At 40.8% G+C, this 18281-nt stretch overlaps 1 protein-coding gene across 1 annotated transcript in view; it reads left to right on the top strand.

The window, feature by feature from the left end:
• Positions 1 to 4214: 4214 nt before the first annotated feature.
• The window catches only part of cd81a (CD81 molecule a), a 32531-nt gene continuing 18464 nt past the window's right edge, over positions 4215 to 18281 (top strand). The window contains exons 1-2 of the mRNA XM_072671522.1: positions 4215 to 4447; positions 13270 to 13384. Of these exons, the coding sequence (XP_072527623.1) occupies positions 4382 to 4447; positions 13270 to 13384 (181 nt within the window). The 5' untranslated portion in view covers positions 4215 to 4381. The remainder of the gene's footprint in view (positions 4448 to 13269; positions 13385 to 18281) is intronic.

The following is an 18281-nucleotide window of genomic DNA, read 5'->3' as shown; positions in this document are numbered from 1 at the left end:
ATGAAGCTTTTCAGAACACTCAAAGGTCTAAAGAACTGTTACTTGATGTAAAAGTTCTTCAACCTCACAAACCTGTCTATTACAAACATGCTTCTTTACAGAACCAAAATTGGTTCTTCTATGGCACCACTTAAAGAAACAACCATTTAAAGCATGTCTTTTGGAAATGTTGTTGGTAATGAGCTTAAATGTGGAATGATCAGTGTGTTCACCTCTTGTGGTGGGACTTGAGTCCCATAAGAGTGAGCATCCACTGTCAGATTCCATAATTTGACTGGCAACACAGAATGGAAAAACAAAGTATTCAACTAATATACACAGTTCAAATAGCCAATCAGCTTACAGTATCAGTCTGGTTAATCAGAGTGCAGGATTAAAGCAATCAAACAGGCCAAAGGATTTAATTGGCCAATTAGAACTCGATTCAAGCAGCCAATCAGGTCAAGGCTTCTGCCTGATCTACTGAGGAGGATAAGGATTACGCAGAATTGATAAATCATATTTTTACATTTTAATTAAGTTACACCAGTGAACAGTTTTTAAACAGTATGTGATGACATGCCCAGTTGCTTTATTTGGTGCACTCTAGTTTCACCCCTCTGTGTACAGTGTTGGCCCGCACCTTTGCTAGGATTACAGCATAACATCTCTTGCATCATAGCTGTAACTAAGGCCCTAGCTTCAGTTGTGGCGACTGTGGATACAGCAGAGGCCCAGTTACAGGCCCAATCTACTTTATGCTGTTTACAGCCACTAGAGGGAACTCTCTGAAACATCAGTAATAATCCTGTTTTAATATCTACTGAAGGCCACTAGGGGGAACCACACAAAATAAGCCTTGCCGTCTAATATCTACTCTTAGCCACTAGAGGGAGACATGCGCTTGTTATACCACAGCCCAGAAACCTCAATTATCCCCAAACGCACATAAATATGACTTGAAATATGATTTGAAATATGATTAAGATCATGAGTCATGATCAAGTACTATTCTGGATATTAGAACACTATATGGACAAATGTTGTGCAAAAGTATTGGGACACCTGCTCATTCATATTTTTTTTTTTACCATAAAGGGTATTAGACTGTCCGGAAAAGGGTTTTGACTAGAGTTTGGAGCATTGCTGTGAGGATTTGATTGCACTGACAAGAGCGTTAGTGAGTAGTCTGGATGTTGGATGATCACCATCCTACAATCTTTCCAACTCCCAACCTCATCCCAGAAGTATTAGATGGAGCACCATCCTTCATTCCAGAGAACACAGTTCCACTGCTCCACAGCTCAATGCTGGACGGCTTTATACCCCTCTCGCCCACACCTGACATTAGGCATGGTGCCAATAGGTTCATGTTTATTGTATTCTATTGATAATACTTTTCTACAGTGACTTGACAAGCTGTGTGTGTGCATTTACACATCTGTGTCAGCAATGGGTGCAACTTAAAGGAGCTGAATTCGTTCATTAGAAGGGGTGTCCACAAACATTTGGACATATAGTGTCTGTAACTGTGTTTCCCCTGTTTTATTTGAAGGACATGGTTCTTTCCAAATCAGTCATGACATGTTGGCCATGCTGCAACATCTTTTCTTTGAAATTGTGACTGTGTGCACTACAGGAAACACACTATGGGTTAATTTTGTCTTTCCAAATATGAAAAGTAGTTGCCAAATACAGAATTACTCAAAACCGGTGCCTCAAACTGCCCATTAACACTGATCGGACATCAGCAGTGTCAAAGTGGCTCACAAAGCCTGTAAATGATGACTATGGGCTTTGGTTGAATGAGAAACGGGTTGATTTGAACCTGGTATGCTCAAATACACGCACACTGTCCAGGACATGAATGCCATGTGGTTTCGTTGCATGGCCTTTAGTCACAGACTGGTTTCTTCTGCTACAGGATAGTTAGACCTACAATGATAGCCTACATTGCCAATGCCTCTTAGTGATGCCACACGATTTCTTATTACAGTTATTTCTGAGCATAATTCTAACTTTAGGGTTGCGTCAAGTCTATGGTGCTGAAGTGAAGTCCCTAATTATCACCACCACCACGGTACACCTTCAGAAAGTAAAGGTAGCAAACTACTGACCTTTAAAAACACTAAATGAGTAAGACTATACACACTAACAAAAAAAATGTGAGTGAGAAGTTTAACTTGTTGGTCTGTGTAAGGAGCTGGAGAAGGAGCTGCAGGCTGTGTAGTGAGTGGAGTTCATTGCTGTGATGTAGCAACAAGCTGCTTGTTAAGGAACTATACCTTGGCGGAAGGAGATGCTTACATTAAAATATATGGCTCGTGGCTCAAATTATCTTTGTCTTACTTTATTTACTTTTAAATGTTGTATAAAAGCAATAGGACGTTGTTAGATGTTGTGTGTTGTGAAATAATAGCACGGCTGTGCTGTATTTCATCACAGCAGTATGTTAGTTCACTATAACACACTCCCTCTCTTGTTCTATTAATGTATCTAGTTTATAAGTTTCCCCTGGAATAAAAGACATGTATTGCACATTTAAAATCATTTTAAGTTAGACAGGTCACACACATATATTGTTCTTTTGAACACTGTATCTTGGTTGCAAAAACGCACTGTACTATAAGTGCATTGTGATTCAGTACAACCAGCATGGCCACACTGGTTGACCCGCACGATAAGCATGATAGGCCTTACTGCGGGTCGACCAAACTCCATTTAAGTCAAATGGAAACATAGTGCTCTCAGAAAAAACAAGAAAACAAGGGATTCAACAAGATGTTCAGATTTGGTTCCCCTTTCTGCATCACAGCAATCACCCTTATCTGAGCATCACCACTCACGGCTTGAGACTTAGCACTAGCTGCCTTAGTGAAAATCACCAGAAGACTAATTATTTTAAACATTGATGACTGTTTGTTAGTACTGATGTGTAAAGCTCTAGGTCATGGTCAAGAGTAAACCTGAACTGCATTGTAAGCAACATCGGACTGTGCCAACCATGTGCTGCTTGCCCTGACCCAATAACAAAACTGTAAAAACAGTAACTTTTAAAGGAATATGTTTATTTAAATGCTTATGGGAGATTTATTTGCTTTAAATACATATTGTGGCATAGGTTTGTGGGGGTGGGGGGACAGGGTGAAAATAGGTGCTGTGGTGCTTGACCCTTGTGGTATTTTGACCAAAGCATGTCACAGATACTTCATTAAGACTAGGGTGACCATATGTCCTTTTTTTCCCAGACGTCCTCTTTTTGGGATGGAAAAATGTGATTTCTAAACGTCCAGGATTTCGCATTGATTCGAAAATGTATTATTTAGCACCCAAAAATGTAAATGTACAGAAAAAAATCTGGCGGTTTTACCTCAAGGAACAAGGTGGACCAAATATTTGGAAAGGTCCGAAAGCACTGAGTGAATAGTGGTAAAAGTAAAACTCTTATTTACTTGATTTATGAGTTCTGTGTTATTTGTTCAACAACATAGCTGCTTGGTTTTTCACTCGGTATTTAACTTCCTTCCACCCTCACACACACACACACACACATCTCCTATTTAAAGCCCCTGACCACAACATGATAACCATGGCGGATGCGGTGTTTTTGAAAACCAAAATGATCACCCTAATTAAGACCTAGGGTGTGAACTGTGTTAACTTTTGCAAATGAGGCAAACACGCCTTATGCAGATGAGCGAAGCCAGGGAAATCCCATATGCTCATATGGGGCTTACATGGGCGTTAGTCAGCTAGGTGGGTTTGTACATACATTGTTACAGCCCCCCCTTAATCATCTAGGCCCCATGTGCAGTGTACAACCCAGATGTGGACCAAGCTAACCTCTCCTGGTCCCATCACTGACCCTTGTGGGTATCCACATGTGGGGCTGACATGCAACCTGAGGACACCACTTTCTGGATTCTACTTGGGCTGTCCATACAGGCCACACATGGACATGCTAACTGGGAAATTGTAGTTCTAGTAATTCTAGTATGTTCTAGCTGCTGGGTTTACATTCTGCTGACATTGTGGTATGCCCAAACATACTGGCTGCCACAAAGAGAAACTGAGGAGTTGTGTGAAGTTTCCAAAACCAAACCAAAACCAGGCTGAGGTGGTCCCTTTTCTTGGGGTTGCCAAAGAACTGGTGATGGAAGTGAGGGGACTGTGTGGAAACATAGAGCCAGAGCTGCTGTTGGGCTGTGTCGGTGGTCTAGCTCTGTTCTGGGCGGGGCGGGGCGAGAAGTTGGGTGTTGCCCGTTTGACGTCGTCGCAGCTAGACGTTCTCACAAAAAGCCCTACAGAAGCACAGCAGCCCCGTTAGTTCTGCAGGAGCGTAACTCCGCACAGCCTCAGTTTCACGCTAAACGGAGCAGCACAGCTAAAAACAGAAACCATCATGGGCGTGGAAGGCTGCACGAAATGCATCAAATACATGCTGTTCTTCTTCAATTTCATCTTCTGGGTGAGTGGTCATTCATTTCGGCGGCGGGCCCGCGCCTTGCTTCGGCCATGAGAGCTACCGTTAGACCGCCATTGGACTTGTTTGTCATGAGGGTTATGATGTGTGTTCGAGCGGGGCAATGGAGACCGAGGGCTGCGGTGATTGCGCTACAGTGTTGCACGGACAGGATCTCGACTGTTTACATGTGTCAGTCGACGATCGTGGTGTGTTTTTCAACTACGTGAACTAGCGACTTGTTTGGGATCGGATTTACAGATTCGAGGCCATGAGGCTGAAACAATGGTGACGTGAATACCCAACAATTTCATTCAGATGTTGAGTGGAAACACGGGGACTTGGAGGGAGTAGCTGAGGTATAACAATAGCTGTGTGCAGTGGGTTGGACTCGCAGTTTTGCTTCTCTGTTTTGCTTCTCTCTTGCTATTTGGGAGGGGGTTTAAGTTGAGCAGGACAATAAATCTCTTTCTGTCCTACAATTTAAGCTGCCTAGACGTCCATGGCCCCTCCTGCTTGCTGTATGGGTGAAGTGACCACCGCGTGTGGTAGCGCCTCTGAGATGCTCGCAAGCTGTAAGTTAGAAAGCGCCCAGAGCTGCATGTACCTGTATATTTCCGAGGTAGAACCATCTCACCAGCCCCAGTTTAGTGTGCCCAGACCTGTATGTCTATAGAATCTGTTGAAACTTAACTAGCTTGCTGTTTTTGCTTTCTCAAGTGTTTGGGCAAGCAGTGGCTGCACATGGTACTCGTTATCTCCAGTAAGTTGTGTTTCTTGGTTTTTAGGGAGAGTTAAAAAATTGAATGGGATAATAAATCTGTCATGAGTTGATAAAATGTCCAACAAATGAAAGCCCCTAGACGTCCATGGCCCCTCCTGCTTGCGGTATGTGTGAAGTGGTAGAGTAGTAAAAACCCACCCTTACACACTTACATAAGAGCTGTGCTGTAGACCTCCACAGTTTATGGGAACACCGCTGAGATTGTTCAGATTCATGGACGTCAAGCTTCTGTAAGATAATAAGCTTCCAGAGCAGTGTTTGTCTGGTTGAAGTTATATTTGTTAAAAAAAATTAGGACCTTTGGTCCTAGTTTAGTGTTTGGCCAAATCTCTGTTGCTACACTGGGTCTTGCTGTATTTTGTTAGTACACTGTGGCCTTCTGTAAATCTGGAGAAACAGAGGTAGTGTTAGTGTTTTTCAAGTGTTGGACCAGGACCAGGATTGGGGTTCAGTTTTAAGGGTAGGGTTAGGAATTTAAGGGTTTGGGGTCAGATGATCTTCATTGAATTAAGATGGTAATACATTTAGCATCTCCAAAAGGTCAATGTATTGTAACTGTTCTTGAATCCACTTTAGATGCACATAAACGTGACTGATGCCTCTTCAGAAATGTTCCGTCTTAAGAGCGTATGAGTCACCAGTAGGGCTGTGGAAACTGACTAAATTACATAGAAAAAAGGCTGCAGCAATTGAGGTGTTTTTTCCACTTGAAGATTGTGCCTCACAGGGTCCAAAGTGGTTGAAAAAAACCAGCCTCTTCTGAAAGGGTTCGTAGAAAGCACACAGTTGAGAAAGAACAGCAAACAAACAACGCCACACATATTCACACTTCATGCAAGCAAGTCCAGTATGAGGAGAGACCAGGAGCCTGGTTTTGGACAAGCTCTCAGACTTCATACTTGCAGTAATCTTCATTTTGCACTACAGAGTAGGCTATAATTGCACCCATCACTTGATGGATGTTGATGGATTTCTTTCCTGATGGAAACTCAAAATTAAAGTGGTGAAAAAACATTGCTCTGGCCCATTAGCACAGGCCATCACCTCCTTTACTGATGGCTTCATATTCTCAACAGGTGGCCAACTGTGTTTAGTGGATGTGAAGGCCTGACCAGAGCATAATGCAGCTCTTTGAGCGAGAAGCCACATCCTGAATTATTCATTTATTGGACGTCCAGTCTGAGTTTATGATATAAGCAGCAAAACACCAGAGGAAGAAGGTGCCTGAATGTAGGCGGTGTCATAGCACTACCATATTGAGGACAAGGTCAGCCTGGCTGTGAAAGCAAGCCTGAAACTGTAAGAGTAAATTTGAGCAGGCAGGCAAATAGATGTCGGACTGGAATTGTGGTCACAGTGCTTTGGGCCCCAGTGTTGACGTGCCAGGCATTCTACAACCCCCTATCACTTAGTCATGGGGTAGAAATAACCACCACGTCTCTGACAGGCAAGAGAAGGAGTCCGGGAGGGGGTGGTGTAATAAGATTTCACTTAGCAGAGGCTATAGACTGGACTTTCCAGAATAACCAAGAAAGCAGGGGAGCAAATTTCCACAATGTGTTAAAAATGATTGAATTGGAAAGTACAGTATTGGTGTTCACGTAAATCTTGGTACTGGTCACCTCTGTGGTGTAGGGTTACAGGACTCTTAAACTGTGATGCGTGTGTGATTTTATCTTATATCTGAATATGCCTTGCCTGTCTAAGCGCGAGGCTTGGTATTATAATTATTAGCTCTTAATAATTCTACACTCACAACCTTTTAGCAAATTAAAAAAATGTGCCAACAGCATTCCTGGAAATGGGGAATTGGCTATAAGGTATTTTAGTAGGAGTATGCCTGTCTCTTGAGTAGTCTGAATTGAAGCCAGAGATTCTAGGTTCTGACCCTGGTAGACATTTAAGATACAACAATGTTCATCTTGGCAAGAAGCTGGAAACTGCACCATAGCAACAACCTTTTGTCGCGACGCCCCGTCCACAGCTGGGCCAAAGAAGCATGGGAGAAGCAAATGAGACCGAGGCTTTTTTGTGTAGCAAACATCACACTAAGAGCATTAGCATACTGCTGACATGCGATAATGGCTTTCAGCACTTGAAGCAAAGTGGTTCCGTTTTCTTGAGTATTTAACAATATAAATAGGACTGCACCGATATGGGAATTGTGGGACGCTGCCAATACCAATATTTTTCATGTATGCCGATACCGATACAAATACAGATGTTTCTATCTTGCGTGCATCTTCCTTGTCAGAGTCGTGATATGACTGGAGCCTACCTGGAATCATTGGGTGCAGGGCAATAATACCTCATGGACAAGGCAGGACGATGAACATTTATAAAATGTAGAACTTGAGACTCATCCATACATCCATACGAATTGATTAGCATTGCAAAGTAGAACATTTATTTGTCAATTTGGAAGGAATACAATAAATACATCAAGTATTGATGTAATCGAAACATTTGTCCATAGCCATTACCAAAATCAAATCCCGACAAAACTGTCCTGCAAAAACTATATATCTCCATATCTCCAGCTGTCATTTTCTGACATTTCATGCTCCTTACGTTGGGTCAAAATGTAATTAATGGTAAACGAACGGAAATGCTCGAAAATGAAAAATCTTTCATTGAAAGGTAATGATTTTTTTCTTACTGTAGAGTTGTCGTTTTGGAGATACAATGTTTTTGCATGATGACCGCAATATATATTTGACATCTGTTTGTTTGGTGATCTGATGTCATGTCTCTTACGACCAGCAAACAGTTTGGAGAATAGATTTATATCATGGCTGACCTATTAAACCCTCTTCATTTCTTTTTTTTTTTTATTTAAAAGCTTTTGAAGCCTTTTCAATTTCAACTTGACCAATGGACCAATAGAAATGACCCATAACTACTTGGGTGGGTGGGGGGGGGGGGTCTACATTAAAGTTAGCAATGGTTTTGTTAGATCCTAGAACATTAAAACCTGATGCACCTAAGTTTTATGGGAAAATATCTTCAAGTTAGGTTAAGGAAATGCCTCTTTCAGATAAGACCACACACTTAAGGCTTTCGTTTTCATTCAAGGTAGATTCTATGGGAAATAAATCGCTGCAAGGAGCCACACCTAATCGGAAAAAGCCATTGTGTACTTTCATTCTCTTCCCGCCACTTAGGGTAATTAGAGATTGAGGTCAATCATCTGATTTGGAATCGTAGATTCATCTTTGTTTCCCTTTAGAGGTCTCATTGGATTGGTTCCATTAAATAATTCATAAGGGAAGTCATAATCCTGTCTGTTTACCATTATAGGCCCATCTGTAAGATGCATCACTCTTATAAAAAACACTTGTCTGCTCATTGCTTCTGTGCCAATTCGTGGAAAGTCTGTAGGCTTCTTCAACGTGTCAGACTGTAGGCCACCCCAGGCTGATCTAAAGATGGACCTCTTTACCACGGTTTTCTGGAATGCACCATATAAAACTGCATTTCGTTTCAGGGCTTTTAAGGAGCACCTTGATCATGGTAATGTGTTATTTTATTGCACCATGTCCAAGGATAAGAGACTGGCACGATAAGAGCAACGTGCTGCATTTTTCGGCCTTGTGAAAGAAGCTGTTTTGTAATGTTGTGACTACACAGTAAAGTCTCTCTTCATTAGGAAAATTATTTTTCTTTAGAATGCTGTTTGTACCCCACCCAGGAAGACACACATCAAAATATTTGAGTGAGTCCACGAGAAGCATTTATTTAGACAAAATAAAAACAGCAGCAGTCCTAGCGGAAATATCTGGGAAACAGATTTGTGATTTGTGCTGGGAAGCGACTGTAGAAGGATAAGAGTGGGCATCACATTACACAGATCTTGAGTTCTCATGCCATGCTTTTTTCCCCACCCATGTCACACTGATCTGATTTTTTATGTAATTGAATAGAAGAACAAAACCAGGGTTGCCCATAAAATATCAATTTCTAGTGAAAGACTGTTTTCTGCTCTTAGGCATATGTAAGGCTTGCTGAGAAATACTGTGACGCTCTGCCCCAGGCATACCGTATACTGAATATGAGTCAGAGTTTGAAAGGGGTGGCCTTTCTACATTGTGGTTTTCAGATTTTCTTCATGGGCAAACACTTTTAAAAAAAATCCACATGAATGTTCATTGTCCAAAAGATTTTCACACCTCTGACGAAAAAGCAACAAATGAACAATGTTAAGAATGTCAGAACTTTTTTTTTTTTAACCTGGCTGCTCCAAAGATTCCAAAGATGTCAGTAATTCATAGCAGATACTGAATAACGTTTAGTAAAAGGACATTTTCTGCTCTTAGGGTTCTTGTAAGGCTTGCTAAGGAAGTACAAGTAGGGTTACAGTTACCCAGGTATGACTGTGTGGATGTGTGTGTGCGTCCACATGCATGTGAGCATGGTGTGTTCGTTCGTGATAATGTACAGTAGACATTTGAGAAGCTGGAGCCTATACCAGTACAAGAGACAGCTGCGAGGCAATGACGGAATGTTCCAGAAATGGCTTCCTGACTAAGCAGCAGTGGCTCTTGGGAGCTCCTAAAGTAGTGAGAGTTCCCCAATACTTTTTTCCATTCTTAATTTGTTGGCATACTTTGTTTTTCAAACTCTGAAACACTGCTAAATGAATAGGCCTGGTCGTGACGTTAGACTTCAATAAACTCCCAATATGTTTTTGTCCATTTTGAACATGTATAAATGCTTCATTTCAAACGCTGCCTGCTAGACACGCCTGGCTTCAGACTCCCAAGCACTTAAAATGAAACAAAGCCTTGGGGAAACCCCCTTAATGGTTCAGGTTTAGAGGAAAACACCAGTGTGTTAACCTCATAACTAAATAAGAGTCATCTCGGTCTACAGGAATGTGCTGGTGAAGATGAGTTTTGCGAAAGCGGCAGGCCGACGGTCCGCGAATCCAGCCTCACCCTTTGGCAGTGCCTGTGTTTACCCGGTCACCAAGCAACGGGCTGCCTGAGCTCTGGAATGGGCTGGGGCGGCCTAAACAGAGAGACGGGGAGAGAGAGAGAGAGGGAGAGGAGGAGTGGGCCGAGAAAGAGTCTCTATATCAGTCCCACAGACATTTAGTCAGGCACCCTCAAACCCTTAGAGGAGTGGCTGAACTTTATACCTCTCTGGGGGCCACAGTCTGGCCCGGCAACAGTTCGGATTATAGGCATGAATCAGTTTGGTCTCGCTGATGGCCTTGGTTTGGTTTTTGTCTCTGAGAAGTTATTCTCAACCACTTCCAGTGCTCACTGGGGTGAAAGTGTCTGTTTCATGATTCAGAAGTCTGGAGCTGAACGGCTGGGCATACATAGCATACTTTTATGTTAGAACATGTTTTTGATGGTCACTTAGGACCACTTCTGCAAGCCTTTTTATAACGAAACATCCATGCTATGTAAACAGCAGCAGCTGTTTTGAAATGGATTTGGAACAAAATACTCAAAAACCTCAGAAATATCAGCTTTGCAGGAGAAGGAAAAACCTTCTCACTTTTCGATTTTTCTAAACATTTTACAGTTAAATTTGGATCTGGATGCCAGATTTACATGTGAAAAATGGCAAAAATTTTGTAAGCATATTATTCACATGCATAACAACCAGACCACGGCTATACATGGATTTAGCCTTTGCTAAGCAGATGTTATATTCAGTCATCACCCTTGGGAAGACCAATGAGAGCCTGTGAGGGGAAAAGAGAAAGAGAAATTTCTTGCCTTCCCAACACTCAGCTTATATGACCTGAGAGAGCTGCACTGCGAGGTGGGAAAATCCCCTGGGTTTGACCTGTGGGTGTATGCATTTCGTTCTGCAGCTGTTCACAGATGTGTGCTAGTGTGAGAGAGTGAGAGATTTGTCGGTGGATTGATGAGAAGGGCTTAATGGATCCTATGATGGAGGCTGAAAGAAAGTGAACGAATGCTTAATGACGGCCCTGTGGCTCCATAGGGAGTTATGTGTAAAGAATTCAGACAATATGGCACTGGTGGAGATTGTCCTGTAGTAAATGGATTCCTTTAAAATGTTTAATTTCCGTGAATTTGAATGGTCTTGGAATTGTATATCACTCCAGAATGTGAAGCTAGCAGTAAATGCCATATCTGCTCACCATTGATATAGAAATACAGACAGAACTGAACACAAAACGTCAGCATGTAAAGTAAAGTAAAGTAAAGTGGATCCAAAACTACCAAACCAAAAAAATAAGAAGATCTAATTTAAATTTAAATCTAAAAAACTGCTAAGAATGATGTGATGCTCAGCCCCTCAAGCCTACTGTATTTTCTTTGTCATTCCTTGAAAATGAAGCCATTTCTACATTGCTTGGCAGACATTTTTAATAGTCTACAACATGGACGACACAATCATTATCCAAAACTAGATTTTGACACCTCAGACATAAAATCCTTGTTAACATTATCCTTTTTATTAAGATTATACTCTTAGTAAAACATGATTGGGTGGAATGTGACTGGGTGGAATGTGACTATGTGTAAATTTCATCCTAAAATGGCCATTTAGGATCTGATGTTTTTGCACTAAAAGTGTTTTTTGTCTCTATTTTGCATGACAGATCCTGTCTAACTTGAAAATGCAACAAATAAACAATGTGAAAGAATGTCAGGACTGTTTTGTTCCTGGCTGCTCCAAAGGTTCAAATAATGTCAGTAAATCATAGTAGATACAGAGTAATTTAAAGTAGTTACTAAATGAAATTTCTCAATGAATTATGGTTAATAATTCATAATGTTTACTGAATAATTCATTGTTACAGAATGAGATTTTGTGGTTAATTCATAGTGGATACTAAATATTTTATATTTCCAGAATTATATTTTGTGTTTAAAGAATGATGTGTAGTAGTTACTGAAAAATACATAGTGGTTACAAAATAATTAATAGTAGTTACAGAATAATTCATAGTGGATACTGAATAATTCGTAACATTTACTGAATAATTCCTACGTAATATATTGTGGTTAATTAATAATTCATAGTAGTTACTGAAAACTTTATAGTTGTTACAAAATAATTCATAGTAATTTGTAGTAAATACTTAAATATATGTAATAGTAGGCCTAGGGTTCAGGGGGTTAAACTGATTATAACTGGTATTGATATCAACAGACAGACAGAATGGTGAAATAAAAATGAGCAACTCTTTGTTCTTCAATGATTGGGTGCTCCCAAAATTCCTGCTTTAAACCTCAGCTCCTCTCTGTGTTCCCTGTCCTGTTCTGTGAGTGGTGTGTTTGGATGTTCCCTTGCTTGCTCAGCTAGACTCCACTGGGCTCTGGGCTGTCTCCGCTTCTCTCTTATGTGTCCTGCATTCCTCCACAGCATATGTCGGCTCCTGACGAGGTCCAGCTGCCCCAGCAGCTCATGGTCTGCGTCTGATTGGACAGTGATTTATCAGTAAACAGAGGCCCCTTTCCCACTTCTAACAGCCCCTGCCCATACAATACCACTCATTGTAGTAAAAAACTTTAAATGGTCAACCCGACAGCCTCTGACCTCCTTTTCTTTTTTTTCTTTCTTTTTTTTAACCCGACCATCCCTCTGTCTGTAGAGTTGTAGGAACATCCTGCTCTGAGTTTTCTGTTTTGTTTTTGAGCATCTCGCAGCAAAATTAGACCATTTTCCATCTCCAGTATTAGAAGCGAGGAGAGCCTGAAAAGGATAGCTTGTGTTTTCTTGTGCATTACTTGTTCAGTATGAGGGCCCCAAAATCTTTGTTGAAGAGTGTAAGCAAGCTCCAGAAGGAACTAGCGATAAGGAGATAGGGACCACAGGGTCACGTGAATTCGCTGACAGAAAGGCACGGACATGGCACTTCCTCTAACTAACGGTAAACAAATACGCTGAAGCGGCATAGTAAGTTTGTATTAAGGAATTTGTTATAGTTCTGGATCCCCGTCAGACACGGAGCTGAGCTTTGCCCTTTGGCCTTATTCACCCTTTGCAGTAGACTGACCAGATGAAAATAACTTGTAATCTCTGTCTGTGTCTCCTTTTTTTGTCCACTCAGCTGGCCGGATGTGTAATCCTGGGTGTCTCTCTTTGGCTTCGTCATGACCAGAAGACCAGCAGTCTCTTGGACCTGAAGTATGAAGATGCGTCGGCCCCCAGCACCTTCTACATCAGTAAGCATTCTGATACGATTCTCCTCAGTAGGCCTAAGCATTTTAAATGAGTAGCTCAACAAAATGTCCTAAAGCCACCAGTTCTAACCTCCAGTTACTGGGCTAATTGTGCTATTGCTATCACTAGCTGTGATTTATTCAGTGATTGCAATGTTAGCATTCCTGCATGAACCCTTCACTACCCTAATATTCAAACTCCCCCTCTCCTGCTCTGGTTTTTCCATGCTCTTCCTTTCAACCAGATTTGTTATTGTTACTGGTCCTGGAGATTGGTATAATATCAACAGTTTATAGTCACATAGTTTATTACTTTTCAATGAACTCTTCACGCAGTTTGCAAAAACTTTGACCTGACCCAGGTTTTTTGCTCCATTCCTTACATTTCTAAAATAGAAAAGGGGGAAAAGATCAGACCTCTGTTAACCTGCAAAATGCTTAAAAAATGAAGGTGCCATAAAGGGTTCCTCGAGCGATGCCTTAGAAGAACCATTTTTGATTCCATAGAGAATCATTTTAATAAAAGAAACGAGGGTGTAAAGGACCTTTAAACTGGTAAAGGCCCTTCATGTACATTTCCAGTGGATCGAATTCAGGCGAAACAACCTTTTTAAGACATTCCTATACCCCTCCACCCTTCTTCAAACTCGCATCTCTTTTACAGCAGTGGTTCTTTATGGAAACAACAATGGTTCGTCTATGGCAATCTTTTGTATCACCTTTATTTTGAAGAGTGTACACATTCAATAAATTCATGTATTCCATCTGACATCATGTGAACATTCATTCAGAACATTACACACACCTTTTGATGTAGTGCCAAGAAAGCTCTTGTTCGAGCACAGAGGTTCATCTGGCATTGACCCTAAAGGCCTAAACTAGTGGATGTGGAGCTTTTTCCAATGAGTCGATGCGTTTGCACGTCATGTGTCCATTAGTAACAACAATTGACAGGTTCTGGATTGCCGCATTTGCCCAGTTTCCCAGTGAACGTTGAGAGTTTTAACTGTTGATCTGTTTACATGACCCTGATCCTTGCTGACATTTTTGAGATCTGGTAAGCAAAAAAGATTTTGACAACATAATGTATTCTCCAACATGTCCTTCCTTTTTCTCAGTTATATAGAACAGTGTTGTTGCTCTACTCACCATGTGCCTGTTTTTCTGGTCTGAAATCTTGTCCCATTAACTTGTGTCGGCACGCAATACCCCAGTACATGTGCTCTTTATGTGAACAAGATTACTGTGCTTTGTTGGCCAATGGATTTAAGCTGCCATGGTTATTTTAGAGGCTTAGATCGACTCACATGTGAACTGTCTTGTCCCACTCTGGTTAGTTCCCTGTTGGAAAATAGCTGTTTATTTAGAAGCATCTTAACAGCAGGGAGGAGCAACTGCTGTTAACATGTCAACAAGACAAGTCATGTGTTGCACGGTTCCCAAGAAAAGACAACAGTCCTACCACTCATTTAAAATGATGAGGCCAACTGAGTGAAAGGTGAAACATTTTCAAGGTTGTATCCTTGTTGCCCTGATGTAGTTCTACTAGATGACATCCTTGTGATATATTTTAAGTTTAACACCACTTTTTTATTGTATTGGCGCAACCACCCATAGTTCTAAGCTAATTGAAGCCTAATTGCACTAACTTTCATTACAAATTCCTCCCTGATGGTCCTCTTAATAAAACGTAAGCTGTTATTTCCAGATCCTGCAGTAGAATATTTGTTTATGACTGGAGTACAACAAATCTCAAGTACCATTTACAAGCAGAACATGCTGTTGGTGGTGGTAATACCAGTAGCACAAACAGTGTTAGCACTGGAGGACACTGTCTTCAGTGTGTGTGCTAGGCTTTGCTCACATGACCTAAACTCCTAAAAATAATAAAAGTGCTACAAAGGCTTCTTTGAGAACTGCTACAGAAGAGCCAGTTTTGGTTTAATAAAGATGCATTAATGTGCAGAACATTCACAAGGACCTGAATGAACCTTTATTTTATGTAAAGGTTCTTTCTCAACTTAAAGATTCTTCACACTCACACCACAACTCACAAAAGTGGTTCTTCTATGGCCCAGATCTTTAAATCTGGACTTTGAATTCAGTTTCCAGTCCTGGATTTTGTTCTTACTGAAAGTTAAAGAAACATATAATGAAATTGATTGATCACTTGATGTCACACCAACCAAGGATTGCAAAGTTCAAGACTGAAAACTGGATTCAAGGTTCAGATTTGAAGACCCTTTGTTCTAGGGCATCACTCAGACATTTCAATGAGCAGCAAACCAGGGTTCTACAGTAAGCGTTTTGCCAAGGGCACCTCGGTAATAAATGCTGAAGATCGAGAAAGCGCTCTTCCGACCCCCACTTCCTGCCAGTTCAGGAAATTGAACCAGTGGCCTTCCTGTTTCAAGCTTACTTCTCTAACCTCTAGGCCTTGGGTGCCCAGCTATACAAAAAGCATAGTAGCTTTCTATTTGTCCAGCAGTATCACTGAAAAACATCTGGACAATTTGACATGCGTAATAAAGTGGTTTACTCTTTGACCAATTCAGGTCAGAATCTATTCTTGTTAAATCATGATTTTGCTGGCATTTTAAAACAAGGAGCAAATGTGAGTTTTGCTTGCACTTAGCTTGAACCCTAAGAGTGTACAAACTGTACTCTAGCTTTGGTGCTTTGCAGAAGGCAGATGATCAAAAAGATCCCAATATTTTAGAGATCTAGAGACGTGTCTAATGGGTACAATCTTTCATAATGTCTTGCCATATGATGTTTTCAAAGAACGGACTACAGTAACGTCATTGCTGTTTTTTCCAGACTAGTTCCTACAATTCCTGCTAACATCAGCTTTTTCACAGCCACACCTCGGTGTGTAACTGTTAGTCATTCTCAGGCATTTTCATTCACTTTTTTGTCTTTGTTGCCCCCCACACACTTTCTATTTTCCTTCCTTGCTGGATCTTGGTGGAATCTTGGCAGAGTTTTCCAGCATGATTACATTTCCTGCCTTCTGGAAAACTTGTGCCTCATACTCATCCAAACGAGAAACCAAGTCTTGTAAATTTTCGCCATGTAGCTACATTAGGGTGCTAGTGGTGACTGGAAAGGAACCAAACGAGAGACTTGATCACAGAGGGCCTGTGTTTCCTCTCTCTTTCCATCTTTCCTTCTTTACTCTGAATAAAAAGGGTTGGTTGAAAGCTGAACCCCTCTATTTTCAGCGCCCTGAATCATCTCTATTGTGCGAGTTTGGAGGAGGGTTTTTTTTTTTTTTTTTTTTTTGTAGGTCTGTTTGCTAAGAGGAGGGTGTTGAGGAAGAGGGACTTCTCTGAGGCTTTGGAAAATGTTAAATTCCCTTTGAGTCATCCACGGTATTTCCTGAACGTTTAAGGCCGGTCAGGGATGTGATTAACTGTATGTGTAGTGCGTGTGCGCATGTGTTACTATGTGCAGGATACCAGAGGATTTCCCAATTTCAGTGACTATAATAAAGGCCAGTATAATTGTATATTAGTAGAATATAACTTCATTAGCTTTAGCTAAACAGGGATTTACTGACTAGTGGAATTCAGCTGTTGAATATGACCATCACTCCTCAGTTTGGTCATTTAAAAAAAACTAAAAAAAACTCAAACAGTATAAACTTACAAGCCATAAAGCCAAAAAAGTCTAAAAGTTTAGATACACTCTACAGGTGTTTCTTATTTTTGTTGTTTTTGTAAGTGAGTATAATAAATAAGTGAGTAGATTTGCAAGCATATGTTGCCATTCATATCAGCCACTCATAGAGAACCACTGAGGTCACAGTCCATCCCTAACCCCAATATCTGCAGAGTAGTTTAACAGGGCCTTGACCTGTTGACCTCAAGGATTCAGGGGAGGGTCACTGCGACACACTGGCCATTGTGGAGCCCTGCGGGTGGCCGTTCTGATGTCTGGGAACAGCTGAAGGTCTCACAGGAGTAGAGCCTGTTGACACTAATGCAAGCAAGCAAATACAGAATTTGAAAAGAGTGCAGAAAAAACTGTGATACAACAAATTGGCACTAAAAAGAGGAACTTAGCTCTTACAACTGTTCGAAACATGACATCTTGCAAATTCCAGTTTTGGCCAGTATGTATGTATGTTATTTATTTATTTATTTATTTGTATTTATTTATATATGTATTATCTATGCTCGTCTTTCTAAGTGTATCCGCTGACTGCATGACTTTGATTGTAAATATGACAGCATGGAAATAAGCAGCTTAAATTTACCAAGAGATCATTGTAGCATCTTATCATGCTAATTTATAAAAGTTTCTGTGCTTCTTTACGAAAAGAGCTTGACATTTTATTCATAAGAACTTGAGCTGTTTTTGAACTACTTTTTTTGTTTTTTTCGAACAGTGTCAGATGTATATGATAATGCCACATCGCATATTATACAGTTTTTACTGTGCCCATCTTTTAAAAGAAAGGGCTTCTCTAAGACTTCCCAGCTATTACCATTATGTATGAGAGTAGCGTGAACAGACTATATTAGTCATTTGTAGCAGATTACTGTTATTTTTGAGTAACAAACAATCCAACTCTGGTGGTACTTTACTGTATGATTAAGATAAGACTAATAGAGAGTCACATTGGGCTTCTGTTCACAAATTTTCGCTAGCAAAATTGCATTTGAGAGTTGCTGGACAGATTTTGCACGTGACTTCCAGAGCAAATCAATTCTGTGTACGAAGAAACGCTAACTTTAGCTGTATTTTTGCACTGGATCTAATGCTGCGTTTTTTTTTTTAACTGGGATGCTGGAATTTTTGACTTTTAAGTAGAAAATGTTAGCTAAAACGCCTTTACAAGTTGAATTCCCTACTCCGAAAGTCTGGAGAGCCTCACCAACCCGAAGTTAAAATC

The sequence above is a fragment of the Salminus brasiliensis genome, chromosome 25, assembly GCF_030463535.1.
Source record: "Salminus brasiliensis chromosome 25, fSalBra1.hap2, whole genome shotgun sequence".
Taxonomy (NCBI): domain Eukaryota; kingdom Metazoa; phylum Chordata; class Actinopteri; order Characiformes; family Bryconidae; genus Salminus; species Salminus brasiliensis.
The sequence above is the reverse complement of the archived record's forward strand: the minus strand, read 5'-3'. Positions and strand labels throughout refer to the sequence as shown.